The 19,972-nt window shown below is 41.1% G+C and overlaps 1 protein-coding gene across 2 annotated transcripts; it reads left to right on the forward strand.

The window, feature by feature from the left end:
- The first annotated feature begins 62 nt into the window (after positions 1 to 62).
- Positions 63 to 12,768, forward strand: LOC113160703 (E3 ubiquitin-protein ligase RNF38-like). Of its 2 annotated transcripts, XM_026358089.2 has the most exons (13): positions 63 to 996; positions 1,072 to 1,488; positions 4,748 to 4,800; positions 4,942 to 5,123; positions 5,618 to 6,041; positions 7,259 to 7,399; positions 7,544 to 7,732; positions 9,098 to 9,259; positions 9,510 to 9,613; positions 10,293 to 10,374; positions 10,449 to 10,570; positions 11,008 to 11,107; positions 11,676 to 12,768. In XM_026358089.2, exons 2-13 carry the CDS (start codon positions 1,206 to 1,208, stop codon positions 11,736 to 11,738), a joined length of 1,905 nt encoding a protein of 634 aa, XP_026213874.1. In that variant the 5' UTR covers positions 63 to 996; positions 1,072 to 1,205; the 3' UTR covers positions 11,739 to 12,768. The 2 variants fall into 2 exon arrangements, with proteins under 2 accessions (XP_026213874.1, XP_026213873.1); XM_026358088.2 differs by having other exon boundaries at positions 63 to 1,488.
- The last annotated feature ends 7,204 nt before the right edge of the window (positions 12,769 to 19,972 follow it).

Genomic DNA, 19,972 nt, shown 5'->3' on the forward strand with positions numbered 1-19,972 from the left:
CGACACGTCTCTCTGCGCTCGATTGGTGGTGACTCGACAGAGATGTGAAACTCCCATTGATTGATCTCACTACACTCCCCACTGACCAGAGAAAACAGTCGATAGCGAACGCGAGAGGGGATTTAAATTGGACAAATATTGTCCACCTTTACTTGGCGGATCAGGTAGCAATTTGTTTTCTCATGCGGTCCGAGATAGCCCGCGACTAGCACCGTTTCGCGACTAGTGTAACATCGATACAGTGCGACGTTAGCTAGCTTGTAATGTCGGCACTGTTGTACTTGTTTTCCCCCTTAGACCCCGCTTCCTGTTAGCCTTGGGCTAGCTGGAAAATCGAAATTATGCTAATGAACGAGCAGGTATAGTTAGCCAACGCAAAGGGGTGTAACTTTACCACTTAGAGCAGGCTTTCCGGTGCAGTTTAGCTGTAATTTATTCACGAGTTTATGCTAATAACTTTAGAGCTACCGGCTGGTTTCCTTTAGTTTGCTAACGCTCGACAGCTAGCCATCTTGATGGTGTTGAAGGATAGAGTTCAGCATTTAACTTGGCTAGTTAGCCTCTGAGCTCAGAGCGATATTAACTCAAGTTGCTGTTGTTTGTTAACATGTGTGTCGGTGATTGATTCACACGTATTAAAACAAATTGAATAAGACTATTTTCAAAAGAATTACTTTATTTTACTGAGGGAAAACCGGACAGTTTTCCGCTGGGAAAAAGACAATAGATAACCCGAGACTTACTCAGCTGGTGTTCTTGTACCAAGGAAACCCACTGATAACTTAGAGAAAATAATATTGTGATTATAGTTTTGTTCTACCCCATGCACGTATAACTACTGTATTTACTTATGTAACGTCGTAATTGGGGAAACAAATAGGCGGCTTCAGTTAAGTTGACCAGTTCAGATATCTGGGGGAAGAGTGGATGGAGTCGGTGCAGCTGGTGCTTGTGCGACATATGAGGACTGTGCTTCCCTGATCCCGCTGCTTCCAGGTATCTCACCCCTTCACATAACAACAACAGCTTTAAATGCCCCAGAAAACGCTCGCAGTAACCTGTCGTCATCAGAGGTAACCGGGTGGATAGAGAGACGCGGAGAAGCGGTCTGACGAGGGAGGCTCCTGTCCGTTCCTGGACGCCCATCTCTCCTTCATCACGTTTATCCACCACCGCCCTCCTCCTCCTCCTCCTCTTCCCCAGCCATGGACCCCCCGAGGACTCGATCGCGGTCTCGGTCTGGCTTCTATCATTTCGGTATGAACGGCGGTGTTGGAAGCAACGGAGGCGGTAACGCGGTCGGGAACGGAGGCTTGATGAACGCCAGCGGAGGCTTGAGCTACTCGCAGCAGAGCAACCCCGGCTGGGCGCCACACCACGGTGGTCGCAGCTACCCGGAGAGCCAGCAGCAGCATGCCCAGGGGAGCTACCTGTCCGCAGGGGCGCAGCGCCACTCCTCGCACGGAGCTCACAGACACCCTGGGGCCGGTAAGCAGACTTCAGTAAACAGGGCCTGCAACACAGCTAGATGCATCATTACACACCAACACAGGATACACCCCCTGAGGGATGCAGGCAGACCACTACCAGCTTAACAGGCTTCCAGACAGTTAACTGAGAGGTGCTTTCACTGCCAGCTGTTGCTTGAAAGGGAAACTATATGTCAGCTTGGATCAGCTGCTGTAACAGAGGTGATTCTGTTGAGGTTTGAATAGAATTTACACAGGCAAATAGATCAAACTAGGTTCGTGAACTTTGTCTCATGTCCCTGCCTGACTTTATACTCACAGTGCAAATTATCCTGGCCCTCAGTAGGAATTTAGCACGGCAGAATTTTCCTTTGGATAGTCCAGGCATGGTGGTACTGAAGGCCTACAGGTCATATTATGTTACTTCTGTGAAGATCGTAGAAGATGTGTTGGTCCAGTGGTTTAGATATCCGACACTCTCTGAGTTTACAAAAGCAGTTTACCTTGAAACAAAACCTTGAAATTGTTTGAAATTAATTCTCTTTCTCCTGATTTTATCTTTTTGTTCCAGATCACTGTAGAGACTGATATTGTAAAGTCTTAAATTGGCCACCACATAAATGGTTCTTCATCCAACCCAAACTCACTAACAATTGATTGATAACTCCCCAATACATAAAAAAAATAAGATGAGGAAATAAGGGAACTTGACAAAAAAAAAAATTCAAAGTGTAACCACACTTTGAGTTTTCTTTCAGGGATTTTAGCACCAGTCTGTTTAGTGTTGAGCATGTTTCCATTGCTGGCTATTGTTAAGTCACTGGAGAAATCTTCTGTAATACCAGATTGGATTCCCTCAAAGGCAAAAAAAAATGCAGTGAATGAATGAAAGCAGGCTTTTAATGGTCCTCTGTACTAATAGCGGCACCGTTGCCAAACACCCAAAATAACCCACACAGAGAGGACACACACAGAAACACATGCTTCCCAGAGAGACTACAGAGGGGTTTGTATGAATGACTTAAGAAGTGTGTATCCCAGCTGTAAGAGCTGCCTTCTTCCTCTTAGCAACTGCACGTGTCTCTTCCTTAATGGCTGGGGTCTGTGTGTGTTTTTTGTGTTTGTGCGTGTTTAAGTGTGTCACAGGTTTCATATTTGACTCTGCTTGTTTGTTTGTTTGTTATTTAGCATATCACCATTATTGTATCACTTTATGCAGAAAATGTCAATGTTAGACATGATGTAGGGTTGTTAGAAATGTGTCCCCATCTGACTTCTGTTTTTTTTTCATTTTTTTTTATCCTTTTTCTCCTCTTTCACCCCCTCAGTTTCAGTCATGTTACCACCCAGTGTGACAGTGAGCTTTGACAAGCCTTCATTAAAACTGTTCGGTCTATTCGGGTAAAATAACTTGACTCTTTTTAGCTGGTCTTTTTTAAAACTGAGTTAAAGAACATAAAGAATTTGCTACTTGATAACATCAAATACTCAAAGACTATCAGTTGTGAAAGAAATTGTGTCAGTCTTCCCCAGCAGCCATGCTTGGAGGAAACAAGGTCATATGTGCTCGCTAGCAGAACCCGTCCACTCTGGCTCACAATCCCCTCTCCTATGGCCTCTGGGGTGAATCAGCATTAACAGACCTAGTTCTGCACAAAACACATGGGCGGCACAGGCCCAGGATCCAATAAGGTTTAAAGGAAAAGGAATGGTAGATGAATAAACATGTAACCCAGTGTGTTGGATGTACTGTGGGCTAGTCAGTCAACCGACTGTCCCTGTGTTCTCTGCAGCCACTAGCAGGGTGTCTTTGAGCTGTCACTATCGGCAGACTTCATATGGCTCTGGAGTCGCCTTGCGAAGACAAGAAAGGGGTGGGGGGTACTTTCAGATCTGTTGTTTCTAAGGAGGCTGAAGGGGCTGTTTGGTTGAGGGAGGCATACAGGGGGAAACAAAGATATGAAGAGACCAGAATTTTTATTCCTCCTTTTGGTGATTAAAGGTTTTTTGGGGGGACTGCTTAAAGGAAACTCTTGTCAACTGAGTTCAAGGACATCCTTCTTAAGCCGCTGAAATGTCTGCGTGTTATGCTGCATCCAGATTGCACATGTGGACTGGCAGATAAACAGCTGGGGGAGCATTGTGTTTTCCTGAGATTATGTTTATGACATTACAGCTTTATCCAGTGATGTGATTTTTCTTTTCTTTTTTTTTTTGTATTTCATTTTTTGGAAAACACTAATCTCAGTCGTGTCATTAAGCAGTATTTTTTGTGATGGTCTATTGATCTTTGGAGAGAGTTCTGTTATTTGTTTGTCTAACACAAAGACCTTAAAATAAGGGAAGACCTGCGGTACTGAGCTGCTGTTGCAGAGCTAAAAATGGTTTGCTGCCTTGCTTAGGGACACTTCAGGGTAGCATATGCTTGCTTACACTTCTAAACCCAGGCTTTCCGGTAATGTTTGGTTTCTGAGAGTTATATGATGGTTTTGTTTGTGGTATTCTACCTGCTGTGCAACTAATAATTATTTCAATTTATTAAATAAATAACTTATCATTTTATAATAAGTCAAGAATACTTACATTTAATATTCAATGCTCTAAAACCAAAATAAAAACAAACAAACATATGTTTCTCTTCCGGTCGACTAATCAGAGAGTCTATCGCTGTTTTCTTCTTTAGATTGTACATTATGGAAACTTTGAGACAAGTTACTCTGATTATAAGTTGATGTCCAGAGACAGAATTTGTTATCAGGATTCAAACCATTTAATGTCAGCGATGCAAAACCAGCAACAAGCGTGGGTGTGTTATATACTGCATGTTTGATTGTAGACATCTGTGTTTCTGTTTTTCAGTGTGTACAGGGTTTTGGTTTTAGATCAGAGGGGATGATTTGTATGTGAACCAGAGGAGAGTACTAACGTGACATCTTAAAGAGATGGGTTCCTCTTGTCTGCCTTTTTTAAGCACTAAATTTAAAAGCCTGTTTGGAAGTCCGACTCTCAGTGAGAACAGAGGACTCTGTTTGCGTATCAAGGAGTGAGACGCACATTTTTCTTATCGGTGCTGGATTCTGTGGTGTTAAGTCTGCAACTCAGTACAGTCACGATAACGTCTTTTTTGGCTTCCACTGTGGTCTCAGAATGGAAAATAAAATCAAAGTCTATCAGCTGCCTGTGTGTTGTCTGTGTTGTTGCATGTCCATGTGTCTTGTGATGTTGATGTTTCTCAGCCCTATCTTATCTGATTATGCTTTTTCCTCTGCGGCCTGCAGGAGGAGTGCTACATTTTCATCCAGATAATGTGTGCAGCGAGGATCGGGACAAAGTAAGTATGAAACTTGCCTGTTTCCTCTGCTGTGTCTTGCTTTGACAACAGTTTGAATGTCATTGCTTTTTATTAATGCTCTCCCTTTTTGTTTTTATTTTCCCGACAAACCATTCTGTCCTCCCTAAACTCTCTGTGCAGATGGAAGACAGCCCAAGCCCAAAAAGGCAGCGTCTTTCCCAGCAGTCCATGTTGGATCTGAACTCTGGTCCTCCTTCTACTCCTTCGTCTCCCATTCGTCCGTGGGAGCTGCCTCCCAGCCGGAGGCAACACCCGCACTTCATGCCAGAGAGATGCCACACGCCTGTTCGTAACCGCCGCAGGTAATATAACAGTTATCTTCATTATTCAACCTGGTAAATGTTCTACCTTTATCAAAATAATGACAAATCAATTAGAAATATCTTTATTTAAATTGTGAAATAGCTGATTGTGTTAGTTTTTTAGTCTGTATACTGTAGTTTATAGGATTTAATCAGTATATCTTATGTGGATCTTTTTTTGTCAACTTAATACATGAGTGAAATTATTTTTGATCTACAAATAATTTAAGTTTCAAGCAAAAAGGCCAAACATCCCCTGCTTCAAGATGTACCTGCTTGTTTTATTTGTGAGTCTGTGTTTTCAGAGAATCTGTTTTTCTTGAGCACATGGTACACTGAAGGCACAAGGTTTATGGATAAAACACATTTCTGTCTTTTTCTGTTTTGACTTAACATTTTGCAGTAGGTGGCGGCCCTGGTATTTATGGTGATGTGAGTGACCACATGGCTCCTTCTGCCTCTTCTTTAGTTTTCCGCTCTTTCTTCCACCTTAGCCCTCCAATGAGACGCCAGCGTGGTCGGAGAGACCGTCTGACCCGCCACCACCACCACGCCCACAACAACCACCACCACTACAACGGCAATGGCAACCACCACCATCACCACCCAAATGCACACCACCATCACCACCACCACCTCCACTCTCACCATGGCCCGTCGCCAGGCCACCAGGATGAGAACTATCGCCACCCAGCTCCTCCTCAGGGCTACCCACCTTACAGCCAGCAACCTCCCAGAGGGCCTGGGCCTGGTCCTGGGTCTGAAGAACGTCCAGGTTACCATCCGCCAAACCCCTCCCCGAGGCCTCTCCATCAGTCCCCTAACCTTTCTCCACGGCTGCTGCACCCTGCAGCTCACCCACAACACCCACACCCTTCCCAGCAACAGAGCAGTATGGTGCTGGATCTCCATGAGCAGGTGAGTGCAAGAGATAATGTGGCCTGCTTAGTATGTGTATTAGTAAAAATCCACTAGTTGAAAAAGGACTAAAATTATTCTTGTAATGTCTCAGAAATAAGAAAATAAGGTTTGCTCTTAATAACCGTGTGATTCTGAAAGGTAGTGTTGATCCTCAGTACACAAACGAGACACACACAACACTTTTTGACACGTCTTCTAAAAACAATGCAAAGTGAAAATTAAATCCAGCTGCTCGTGGGTTTATAAACCTATTCGCAGTTGATGTCGACTACAGAGAGAATGACTAATGTGATTTCATTTGAATGTATTACTGTGGTTTGTTTGATCTTGAAAGCACCAAGTACATTTCCTGTAATTTTATGAAAGCAAATTCATCACCACCATGTAGGTTAAAAATTCAGTTGGTTAATGTATCTCTCTATTAGCCTACATGGCTTCTATGCTTTTTTTTCCCCAGGGGGGTTATTTAATAAAAAAATGTAAATTATCTGGGGCGGAGGAAACTTTATTAGTGGGTGTGGAAACTTTACCCTTGAAAAAAATTCCAACGTGTCATCAGTCTTTTCAGAAAGACAACAAGCATTTAATTTTATTTTACAGCATCATGTAAGGGGTGTAATTATTCTCCAAATTCAGACCTTAATTTTTAAGCTATGGTTCAGTTTGTAAAATGGGGGGAAAAATAGCCTGACTTCCACAGCAGGCGTGATCACTTGACCATGATTGGGGAAAGTGGTTCAGTTTGTTCGTTTGAAACCTCAATATAAGATTGTGGACATGTGTATCATGGTTTGGTCTTTCAGAATTGTTACAGCCTTAAAAGATAAAATGTAAATTTGGCTACAAGACTAAGTTTAGTCGAATTGTTTAATACAGTCAATTTGATGTCATTTAAATGACATCACAAAACCACAAAATGTATTCCATTTTAGCTTGATATGCCGTGTGAATTTGCCGTTTAATTTTAATATTTGAATAGCTCAAAAACAAAAATTAAAACTGAGAACAGCAATTTTAGACATTTGACCTATATGACACTCAATAAGTGCTTCTTAACACGAAAGCACAACTGTGGTTAGTATGAGACACACTGATGTGCTTTATTTGATCCAGAAAGGATGTGCGCAATGTTTTCTAATTACAGCCGCTTATCTTTAAGTCAACGTTTGAGTGAGTAACGTTGAGGACTTTGCCCTGTTAATTTCCATATTTAGGGATCAGCTCCAGTATCATATCCTGTGTCTCCTCCGGGGCCACCACCCGGCCTGCCGCCTCGCTCTGCCCCTCAGCAAATCCCAGCATGCTCAGTGGTTTTCAGTGGACAGCACTATCCAGTCTGCAGCGTTCCTCCCCCTGTGAGTGTTTTTGTGTTTCTCTAAGAGATTCATTCCAGCTGTTTCCACAGTTGCACATTTCCTGTTACTGATTAGCTTTATTTATTTGACAAAACTCTGTTTGCAGCATGCCTTACTAAATTAAATCTTGTTTCTTTTTGCCAGGTCCTTCAGACATGTTCAGTGCAACACTTACCCATGCCGTACCCGTTCCCATCACTGCTGTCCAGTGACCCAGCCTTCCTGCTTCCCCCTCCTCACCTCCCCCATCCCCCAGCACATCTTTCCCATCACCCACCTCACTTGCCTCAGCCTGGACAGTTTGGACCTTATCCAACACAGCAGGCCCGATCTGTGAGTACAAATCCATATGTTGTTTTGGTGACTTTGTTTTAACTTTTGTGATTTGTTATCAATTTAAAGATTATGAAAAAAAAAAAAAAAAAGTCATGAGAACTCACAAGATTTTATCGTCCCGTGTTGTGTTATCTAACACCCTGAGTGGATCATTTTCCCTCCGAATTGATGATAATAAAACTTGGTTTCACTGCAGAATAGTGACCATATATGCAGTCTATGATTGCTGTATTGAAAAATGCAACAGAAAATGTGCTTTACAATGTAAGCAAAATGCATGAAGCATATTTTATACATTTGAGCTAAAACACTTTGTGCTGCTCTTTTTTCGTGTTTGTATGTAGTTTAAAAGTGTATAGTTATTAATAATTTAGGACATCTACTAAAATATCAGCAGTCATACACAGGCTATTTGCCAGAATGTCAGTATTGTGCATATTGGGTATCATACTCGGTAACAATTTTTTACACTGCCTGTCCCAAAAAAAAGTCACCACCCTGATTTAACTAAGCAAATAGTTAATGGATAATTATTGCATAGATGATTATGTTTCTGCTGTCAACAAGTTATTTAACCCTAACTGATGCAGTGAGTAGCTTCTAATTTCTTAACCATGTCGGAATACACATCTTGTGGTCGTGGAAAAGATGCTGATCTGTTTAAGAAGGGTCAAATTATTGGCATGAATCAAATAAAGAAAACATCTAAGTCATGTGGTCTGATGAGTCCAGTTTTACCCTGTTCCAGAGTAATGGGCATATCAGGATAAGAAGGGAAACAGGTGAAGTGATGCACCCATCATGCATAGTGTCAACTGTACAAGCCTGTGGGGGCAGTGCTATGATCTGGGGTTGCTGCAGTTTGTCAGGTCTAGGTTCAGCAACATTATCTGTCCAAAGAATGAGGTCAGCTGACTACCTTTTAATATACTGAAAGACCAGGTTATTCCATCAATGGATTTTTTCTTCGCAGATGGTATTGACATATTTCAAAATGCCGGAATTTATCAGGCTCAAATATTGAAAGATTGGTTCAGGGAACATGACTCCACCACAGAGTCTAGAGTCTAGACCTTAACCCCATTGAGAATCTTTGGGATGTGCTGGCGAAGACTGTGCAGCGGTCGGACTCTCCCATCATCAATACAAGCTCTTGGTGGAAAAATTTATGCCTGGAAGTCTGGACGGGAATAAATGTTGTGACAGAATCTTAAAAAGCTTATTGAAGCGATGCCACAGCGAATGTGTTCTGTAGTCGAACCTAAAAGCGGTCAAATGATATGTGTGTGACTTTTCAGCTTTTAGTAAGTAAGTAATCAAGGAACAAAGGTCTGATTGATTCTTGTGGCTTGACTGTTACAGCCATTACAGCGGATAGAGAATGACGTGGAGCTGCTTGGAGAACACCTGTCTTTGGGTGCAGGGCTCCACTATCCCCCGACCACCCACCCTGCCCTAACCCCACACTCCACACAGCTTCACTTTCTCTCCCATGACCCCCTGCCACAGGAGTTCTTTGGAGTGGTGAGCAATTTCAATATGTTGATAAAATATATATATAAAACAGATATTCTTCCCAAGAGCAGGGGAAAATCTAAATGGAAGTTGTGTTAATGGTGTCAGTAATGACTCTGTCGTCCAGGTGAATCTGGAAATTGAGTCATGGCAACTGGACTTCCTTTTTGTTGGATTGAAATGTTTCGACCTAGCAAGAAGGAAGTCCGGTTGTCTGTGTTATTGATCTTACATGCGTTTTGTGCCCTTTGCATCCTAGTCCTATCCAAACTTTATCCCTCGACGTCTCCCGGGGCGACGGTACCGCTCACAACAGCCACTGCCACCTTCGCCTTACCACCCCAGCCTCCTGCCTTACTTCCTGTAAGTAGACCAGTAGAAGAATTAATTAATAATAAAACATGTTTTATACTGCTGGGTTGCCTATACAACTGAACAGAAAAGGGAATTTCCAAGTAAATCATAAAAATGTAATGTCAAAACATTTAATTTTAAAAAGTATGAACACGTTCTTTTATTTTGTTGAAGATTTGAATAATCGAAGTTTTACAAAAAGATTTTGAAAGTCTTTCCCAATATAAGATATTTTACAGAGGTCTTTAAACTTTAACAACATTTAACACAGCAGTCACTGCATAAACGTTAGAGGTTTTAAATAACTAAGAATACTTACTTAAGTACTGTAGTTAAGTGCAGTGTAAATTTTTATTTAACTTTACTTATGCTCAATTACAAATATTTGAATATTTTAGTTTTACTCTACTACACTTATTTGACAGCTTTGGCTCATATAACATTTTAATCTACTAATAAATTATGTATTTTTATGAATTACCACCTGTCAGTACACAAAGTAGTTCAAATCACCTCAGTTTTTACCAGCTGCTGTTTTTCTTCCACACCAGATGTCAGTTAAACAGACTGTTGTCCTTATTTTATGTTAATTACTATACATTTTCCTTGCCGTCATTTTCATTTTTTTAGAGCTTGTCAAACTAATCTGGACTTGAACATTTCTTTTATCAAATCTCTCCCTCTGTAGATCAATGCTGCCAGTCCAGCCTACAGGTCCAGCCATCAGTCTAGAGCTTGATGTAGACGATGGAGAAGTGGAAAATTACGAGGTTTGTCTTTAGAAATTTCATCCCTTTGTTTTTATGTGTGTCAGACTTTGACCTCTGTGATGTTGCACTCACAGGCCCTTCTGAACCTGGCTGAGCGCCTGGGAGAGGCCAAACTTCGAGGGCTGACCAAGGGAGACATTGAACAGCTTCCTTCCTATCGGTTTAATCCAAATAACCATCAGTCCGAACAAACACTGTGAGTGCCACCCTTTTACAACCACAAATAATGATCTTGAAGTCTCTCAAGATCAAACTGAGGGAATTTTGGTGGATTTACTGTTTCAGTAACTGACTTGTACTTAGTGCAGTTAATGGACAGAATTTGGCTTTTGCAAGCTGATGATAGCTGCAAATTTCTCCAAAGCATATCATAAAATGAAAAGGACACATGTTCCTCACAGCTAACAACTTGTCCTGCATATTGTGTATTAATACTAGTAAGCAGTTTCAGTACTCTTGCAGTAGAATTTCAACGTAAGTATCATAACACCTGCCAGTAAACACACAACGTCCAGACAGCCTCTGGAAAATATTTTCTTCCAGACACTGTAGTTTAGTAACTGAAAATGCTTGGAGCCCTGTTTGGTTGCTAGTATTGCTGTTGTTTGCACGATCATATCTGTGGTTTTGCAGGTGTGTGGTGTGCATGAGTGATTTTGAGTCACGCCAACTGCTGCGAGTCCTGCCCTGCAGCCATGAGTTCCATGGGAAGTGTGTCGACAAATGGCTAAGGGTAAGTACTGCCACTAATGTTTAGTGTGTCCATCTGAGGGACACACTGAATCCTACCCGTGATTTTATCTTATCTTGTGTAAATGTACATACGTTTATATGTTAGGTGCTAAATGACCAAGTAATGGTGTGTTTTTAAATCCTAAAAGTCACTGTGAGGAAAAAAATGATTTTCTGTTGTTTAAAAACACAAACAAATAAATCGAGTGACACGTGTAAGGTGTTAGCAATTAGAACCTCAGTCTTATTTAAGATTAACAGATTTTATGTAATATCAGATGTATCTCTAAGTTGGTCAGAAGAGTCTGTAAACCATTCAGAACTCCCCAATGGAAACTTGTGATTTCCCACTAAAAATGCTGAAAGAGCTTCTTGAACACCAAGTTGTTGTGTTAGTCATAACACAGTCTTATGATTTTAGAGTCATACGGCACTAGACAAAGCCTCCATGAGAAATGGGATGTAAAGAGTTCAAGTTTAGTTTTGTTCCTCTCTGTGTATGTACAGACGAAACGGGGCATTTTGTGTCATTTATATTATGAGCTTCTGTTCCCTGTTTCTGTCTCCAGGCCAACCGGACATGTCCCATATGTAGGGCCGACGCCTCAGAGGTCCAAAGAGACTCGGAGTGACCACATGAGGGAACCAGATACTCCTCATTGTCTGTCAGACATGTTCAGCACTGCCTGCTCCCAATGTATTGATATACACATGCATGCATGGACACAGGCACACAAACACACACACACACACACACACACTATTTCCTTACCTTGTTGTTGCTTTTTCATATTCCTTTCATCCTCTGTCCCTTCTCCTGAGTTTCAGTTGACTCCCACTTGACCTCCTTATTTTGCTGTCTGCTGTTTTTCCCTCTGTCACATTAATGCAGGCCTTTGTATCTTTTAGTGAACAACAACCTACCTGACCTACCATCCTGCCGTGGTGTGTGCGTGTGCACGTGTGTGTGTGTGTGTGTGTGTGTGTGTGTGTGTGTGTGTGTGTGTGTGTACACACATGCATGCACAACAACTGTGCAAATCTTGTTTGATCAGCCTTATAATGCAGGGCTGTGGTACATGACTGTGTGCGTTTTCAGTATGTCTGTGTATGAGAGAGAGATTTTTAGATGTCCTGGAGCATGCCTGAGTTTCTGTTGTGTATCAGAAGAGTAATGACATGAGCAATGAGTTTTTTGCTCCTACGAATGACTGAATTTACTTCCTGTTTGTACGTTTGTCTGTATGCATACTCTGTGTATGTATGTTATAGACTTTAATCCTTTCTCTAGTTTAACACTAAGGGTCCATGCTGCCACTATACTTCTTGGTTGCCTCTTTGATTAGTTAGTTTTAGTACATTATTATTATTATTATTATTATTATTAATATTATTATTATTGTTATTCAACCATTATAAGTGATTGTTTTTCTGCCTGGCAGTTACCTCATCATTATGGTTTTGGTCATCATTCATAATAAGCGCTTCACAGTACTACTTTGAAATTAAGCACAGTGTATATTTTTGTTTTCCTTTATTTCCCTGTCTGTGAATTTGCAGTGGCACATGTGTTGCATATATACATATATCTATATATACTGTATAAATCTATGAATATCTGTATACCAAATAAAAGGCTTGATATGAACTTTTTAAACTTAACATTTTGTATACATTGATTCTTGTTGGTTTTACGCAGCACATTCAGCACCAGTGTAGTAAACAAGGTTTGATTGTGCTGGATTTCCGGTTAGTTTAAGTTTGAAGCGGTGCTTTAACATGATAATGAAAACAAACTGCTGCTCCAGGCGGTTCCATCATTGACATGTTGAGGTACTGCATCGTCTTCAAGTTGCCACCAGGTGGTGTTGCTGCTCTTTTATGACGACCATCACTCTGCACTTGTTGGTTTACAATGTGTAAACAGTCACATCACTGCGGATGACCCTAAATTGTTGATGTATAGTATTCTCCTATCAGTCTGAGTTGTAGGTAATAAGTGGGCTATAGTTTTCTTGTACATGTGTGTTCCCACACAGCTTTGCACGTGGCAGCACACGCCTCTTCTCTTCTGCCTTCTGTGGTTTAACAGAAGAGAACAAGTGTTATAGTACATACAAATATAATATCTACTGCGGAATATGCATATAACTGCTAGAGGTGCAGTCAACACAGATGTCCCTGTTTTTCATTGGAGACATTTTGCAAAGCACTTTTGTGAAGAATGTGACGAGGAACATTTTCTATCTTCTTATTTTTATTTTATTTTATTTTATATTATATACATTTTTCTACAAATCTTTATGGCACTGGTTTTCTAAGTCGTGAAAGAGCTTATTGAGAAACGTTCTCTCTCGTCAAAAGTAAGATCATGTGTCATATCTAAAATCAACTGAGCAAGTTTCATACATCAAAGGCAATAAGACATTTAATTCCTGCCGCTTTAAGAGACAGACAGGGTGTTTGCACTGTATATGTATATTTTTCATGTTTAAATAAATGAGAAGCCACTGGACCTGATGACTCACTGTCATCCTGTCCTTGTCTTTCAGTCTGTTTGCCTTTGCTCTCCATTTGTGTTTTTCATCTCTTGCTGCTTCAACCCCCTTCCTTTTATGCATCTCTTGCTTCCTTTCTTCCACTGTATCGCGTCCATTTTCTACTCCTGTTTATCTCTCCGCTACCACCTCTGTCCTACCCTCCTCTGACTTTACTTGTCCTCCTGTCCTCATCATGCACTGTTTTCTGTCTTGTTCTCTACTGTCTCGTCACACTGTTCCTCCTCTTCTCCTGTCTTTTTACTTATGCATCTCCTCCACCTAGTTCTTTCCCCCTCTTCGCCTATGCTATGATCACCACCCACTCCTTTAACTGGCTTCCGCTGTGGAGCGGTGAAGTGGAAGGGGTGTTCTGCATAAAACTGTCTGCTCAGTTACTCAACTCTGGGAACAAACAGTATGTGTCTTGTCTTGCTTTCTCTTGTGTCCTAACCAGGGTTTTATGAGGCCAGAGGCTGACAAATGTTAGATGGCAGGTGAGTCCACCGCCATGTTTGTTCCAACATTCAAGACTCTTGCAGAAGGATTGACAGTAGCAGTGGTGGAAATTTTCCACACTAGGCAGCACCAAACATGGCGGTGGTATGCAGCTGTACAGTTGACTCAGACTCTTAACAACAATAGGAACCTCACATTTTTGCACTTACTTACCTTACAGTAATTCTGCAGCTGCCCAAGAGGTGTCCCACCGGCAAAGACTCTTGCCCTCCTCTTTCTGATTAGTTGCACTCTGGTCACTCATGTGTGACTGGCTGCTGGGTCCTCAGGCTGTGCCGGGGCCGGTGTCATGTTCCAGTCAGTGTGGCTGTGAAGAAGAGGGGCTTCATTCAGGTCTTTAAGTTTCAGGTCAAAGAGAGGGGAAGAGACTTTTCACGAAGAATCAACAGAATTTATATTTTATTTTTTAAAATGTATTTATTTTAGGTGTTATTAGCGCTGTTGCAAAAACAGCATCTTTACACTACAACTTAACAGCCTGTTTTAAATGAGTGGCTTTATGTAAGTTGTGTGAAGCTCAATCACTCACAAATGTTAACAGTAAGCCAACATTTCATGGATCAACCTAAACAATTTTTTGACGGTTTTACACAATAATACACCCATATTACAGCTGGTCATGCTTTTTTTTGCCCCGACTTAAAGCATAAATCTTTCTTCACTTCATCCTGTGACGCCTTAACGAAGGCAGGAAAGCTGCTCCTCTTCTCCTGGCAGCCCACACTTTTAATGTGCAAATGTACTGTAAGATTGTGTGTGTGTGTGTGTGTGTGTGTGTGTGTGTGTTCAGACTGCCCCAAGCTGACAGGGTACATGGATTCTCCATCCTGATTGTATATAAAAAGAAGCTGAGGCCACCAAGCTCTGCTTACTTCACTTATAGTCACACACATGGTCACACACTCACGTACTGTAGACGCTCGCATGCACTGTATCTTTACTTTCATCTTTTTCCTGTTTTATATCTTTCGCTCTCCACGCTCAGTAGGGTGAGGGTTAAATGTGAACATGTCAGTGAGTGGGTGAGTGTGATATTTATTTCATAGGGATTTCCCCGTCTGCACAGCAGGCGGCTGCTGGCCATGTCATCATGTTCAGAGCTGTCTGATGTCATCAGTGTCACTAGTGAGATATGAGGTGTGTGTGTGAGAGAGAGAAAGAGACATAATGAGGGGTGCAGAGTGCATTATATATACATAGTGTGTGATATACTGTACACACTAACACAATAGGACCCTCTAGTCATCTTCCAAGCTTTCAGGGAGCTGTTGTGAGCCATGCGGACAAGTCACATATTCACTGGCTTTTAGACTATAATATTATATAACACAAGAGTTTCAGAAACACATCACATTTTACCACTTGAGAGAAATAAAATCCAAAGTACTGCATTATGATTATGTATTAAATTAAATTATTTATATGTCAATAATGGATTTATGTCATTTTGGCTGTGATTTATTGTTAAAACAACAGAAAGTCAAACGTTTGTTATGCATTTGTTTGTGATTTAAAATTTAGTAATGTCATATTCTTGCTTCCAGCATTCGTGCAGCCTTATATCTGAGTTTAAAGAGGTAAACATTGATATGTTTTCTCTAAATGTTTTGACAAAATCACATCCATCTTTAGAATTTAAGCCAAATCCTATTCCGATTAAAATCCTATTTGAAAATTAACCATCAAGTCTGGCTAAAACTAAAGAGTTTGCTGTGAGACGTCTGATTTGTTTTCATATTGACAGTGGACGAGGAACTTCTGCACGAATCCATGATTGTTCACACTTAATAATAACATTCAAATGGATGAAAGCAAACAGATGCACACAGTGCTGTAAAGAAAGTGACTGATGCTCTAATACTAGAATGAATTTGATTTAAGTGACATCAGACACATTTGCCATTTTTATATCTTGTCCTCTTCTCTGTCCCTTTAGTTTTCATTAAAGCCTTCATGGTTACATCGGGTCTCTCCATTGATTTTATATTCTTTAGGAGGCTGAAAAACACATCTGATGCCCCCTGGCTCGATGATTTGTCTGGGGGTCATTTTTTGTTGGGGGGGGTTTATGTCTGCTCACTGTGTCAGATCAGGCCATAGTAATGCAATTTATTGCCGTATTTAAGTGTTGGTTCCAAGGCAAAGCTTGACACAATGAAAATGGAAAAGTGCCAGTTACTTCTTCGAGGAAGGTTGGCAAATGGGTCAAGGCCACAAATTGGCCAATATGAGTTACATACGTTACCCTCTGACGGTGATATTGGCTCCAGTTACTGGCCTAACAGAGATCTGTGTGGTCCGGGTTGATTTGGGTTGAACAGGGGGAGCTATTTTGTATTGTTAGTATTTATAACTGCATGCTTTCAAGCAAACATCAAACATCTGCTGTGCAGACTATGTGCAAAATTGTGGATCATTTGGAGAAAAGCAAGAGGGGAAAAACGACAATAGCTGATAGAGAGTGACAGAAAACATGGAGCGAGTGAAGAAGACATCTGATAATAGTCACTGACCAGATTCAAACCAGTAATGCTCTGATTAGATGCTGCTTATCCCCCTGGCTACCAGGATGCGTCCCAATAAATGCTAACAATAATTGAATAGACAGTGAAGAAATACATCACATGACCATGCACAATATTGACAGTAATATGATTTTTATTTTTTATTGAGAATGTCAAAGTACACGTTGTTGCTCCTCGTCTTGTCCGTGGTTAAGGAACATTCATCTGCATGTGAAGTATATGTGTAAATGTGCTTGTGGATGTGATTTCAGGATGAGGGGTTGGATGCAAGCCACACGGAAACCTGACTCAGGTATGCATACGTCAGCTACTAATGTTACCACTCTATAATAATATTTAATTTTGGAGTAAGTGTACTGCCTCTGTATACCAGTACATTTAAATTGTGCACTGGTATGCACAGGAAATGTATTTGTTGCTGTGTTTGTGACCTATTTTTTAGCCTGAAGCCCAGTCACATAAGGAAGTGGAACAACAAATTTAATCTTTGGGAAATATTTGGTAGGGGCTTAGTGATGACAGGGCGCTTGCAGAACTGCTCCTGATTCTTAAATGTCAAATAGCTGGATTTTCCTATGGTTGCCAAGACGTCCACAAATTCACACAATATATTTCATGACACATATTTGTACCATCAGCTTTTATGTCAGAATTGTCTTTAAGTTGTTCCTCTTTTCTGGATCCCCTCCTACGTTGGCTAAAAAGGTTAAATAAAGGTGCAATGCTGTGAGAGCTTCATCCATTATTTCCCTCCTTTGCTTTGTGCTCGTTCATGGGTCAGCACGGTCACGACTGCTTGCTATCAGTCAGCTGCACAAACTGTATCTGTGTGAATTTACTTTAGTCCCAATAGCAAATTCACTGACTGGAGAAACTTTAATGAGATGCATTAATTTTTCTGCCAAATTTTGCTGCTGTAACCAACTCACCTGCCGCTGTTTTAATGCAATTAACTATGAACTATGAACTTCCTCATGTTCCTTCTCTTTCCTTTTCTTTAGTGTCTATGTCATGGGAACATGCTGGATTGTGAAACCCCACCATAGCCCGTGTTCGGGGGCTAAGTCTTTCAGACTGTTGTTGCCTGTGGATTATGTGCTGTGCTAAGAATTGGCCTTCAGTAATGATGACAATAGAGGGGAGCTGCTGCAGAGACCGTGCAGCCATGTATGTACAAACCTGCTAACCCTGAACATTATCAGGACTTTTGAAAGTTTGACTAATTTTCCACATCACCAAAAGTTGTGCAGCCTCTAATGATTTTTCCAATACGAATGCTTTGACTACCACTTACTGGATGTGAAATACTGGAACTGAGAACACACTCACTCACTGGATTGGCTCAGGGGCCATCACAGAAACCATCGACTGGGAGCTCAGCAGGGTTTTTTATTCCACTTTGGTTTAAACGAGATGAGAGAGGAGTGACAGTGTATGTGGAATTAAAAGTAGAAAGTGGGAGGGAAGCACTGTGAAGAGATAAATGGAGGTGAGAAGGAAGCAGAAACATCACTGGAAGACAACGACAAAGAATGCGAAGAGAAAACAGGAGTGAGGTTTATGACCAATGGTGAGAAACACAAAGCACCAACAGGAAGATTAGAGAAAGCTAAAGAGAGATGAAGACATGCTCATCACTGTGCATCCAGGAACTCCCATCAGGCTGATCCTCCCCCACCGGAGCAGGACAGTGACCTGCTGTGACAGGCTACCAGTCTGGATTTTACAAAACCCCCATTTCATACTGTCAGTCCAAAACACAAATGCCCCCTTGCGATATGAATTTATGATAACATTAGCGCAGAGGGGAATCTGCCACACTGTCTCTGACTGTGCTGCCTGCAGGCGAACAAACACACAGTTAGATGACAGAGAGGCTGGGAAGGAAAACAAACTTAATCCACTCAAATGATATACAATATGATGATGCAGCTGCTGGGAAATAGATGCAGATGTTATTGAGTTTAGGTGTGGAGGAGGAGAATTCATTACCCACACACATAGAGCTGTGCATATAATATATGGTTATATTTATACTATGTACTGTGTATGTACTGTATGTTTTATCTTCTAGTACGATTACAGAGTAACTTTGCTAACTTCAGGCGTGCAGCTATGTTCTTTTTAGTAACCTTCTTCCTTCGTGGTGTTCTACCATAGACAACCTGTTTGTTCAATGTTTTACCTACTGGAGACTCATGAACACTGATGTTAACCAGTTCCAATGATGCCTTCGAATCTTTGTCTGTCACTCTGGGTTGTTTATTTACCTGAAGTGTCTCCATTTGTAGATTGTTTGTCTAACTGTAGTCTGGTGAATTTCTAAAGTCTTTCACATCACTTCGTAACCCTGTCCAGCTTCATGTAAATCAACTATTCTTGATTGTAGATCCTCTGAAAGCTTCTTTTGGCGAGGCACGGCTCACACAAGCATATTGTTCTTGTGTGGAGTGAAGTTAGATTGTTTTTTGTCTGTCGAAGGAGCTCTAGTCCACACCTCCAAACTAATTTCCTTAACTTGTGCTTGTGTTCACATACTTTTTCCACTGGCACTGTGAGGTTTTTATGGTTGTTCTCAATAAAGACATGAAAGATCTGAATCTTTTTTATTATTACTTTAGGCACATACTTAATTATACTTGTTAATACTCTTGACTCAGATGAAGATCAGATCACATTTTTATGACAAATTGATGCAGAAAACCGTGAAATTCCAAAAGGTTCACATAGTTTTTCTTAACACTGTATATGTGCTGTGTGTGTGTGTGTGTTTGCTAGCTGGCTCTTCTGGGCCTCAGCAGACCCCACAGTGAACCCTAAGTAGCTCTGATCAAATCTGCCCCCCCCTGCTCCTCTCCATTGCTTTTAGGATGCAGAGATAATGTTCATTAGTACAGACGGGTGGGGACATTGGGAGGCGGATGCTCACATGTTGCTGAAGTGTGGTTATAATGGGGAGCAATGGAAGGCTAACAAAATTTGGTTGCATTTGCAGCTGTGGCTATGGAGTTAATTTTAATAAAACACGTGTGTGTGTGTGTGTGTGTGTGTGTGTGTGTGAATGTATGAACTATAATATGAATTAGTTGCGTGAGGAAGAAGATTCAGGTGAAAGACTGATTTTCTCTTCGCTACACATGTTTGAGTTGTAATGGAAAAAAAAAAAAGAAAATGTCTTGCAGGATATTGTGTGCGTCACTGTAGAGGGCATGAATGAATGATGCATTTGAAAATCTACAGCACACACACCTTCACTTTGCTCCTTCTCCTCCTCTCTGTCCATGC

Source organism: Anabas testudineus, chromosome 10 (assembly GCF_900324465.2).
Source record: "Anabas testudineus chromosome 10, fAnaTes1.2, whole genome shotgun sequence".
Classification (NCBI taxonomy): Eukaryota; Metazoa; Chordata; class Actinopteri; order Anabantiformes; family Anabantidae; genus Anabas; species Anabas testudineus.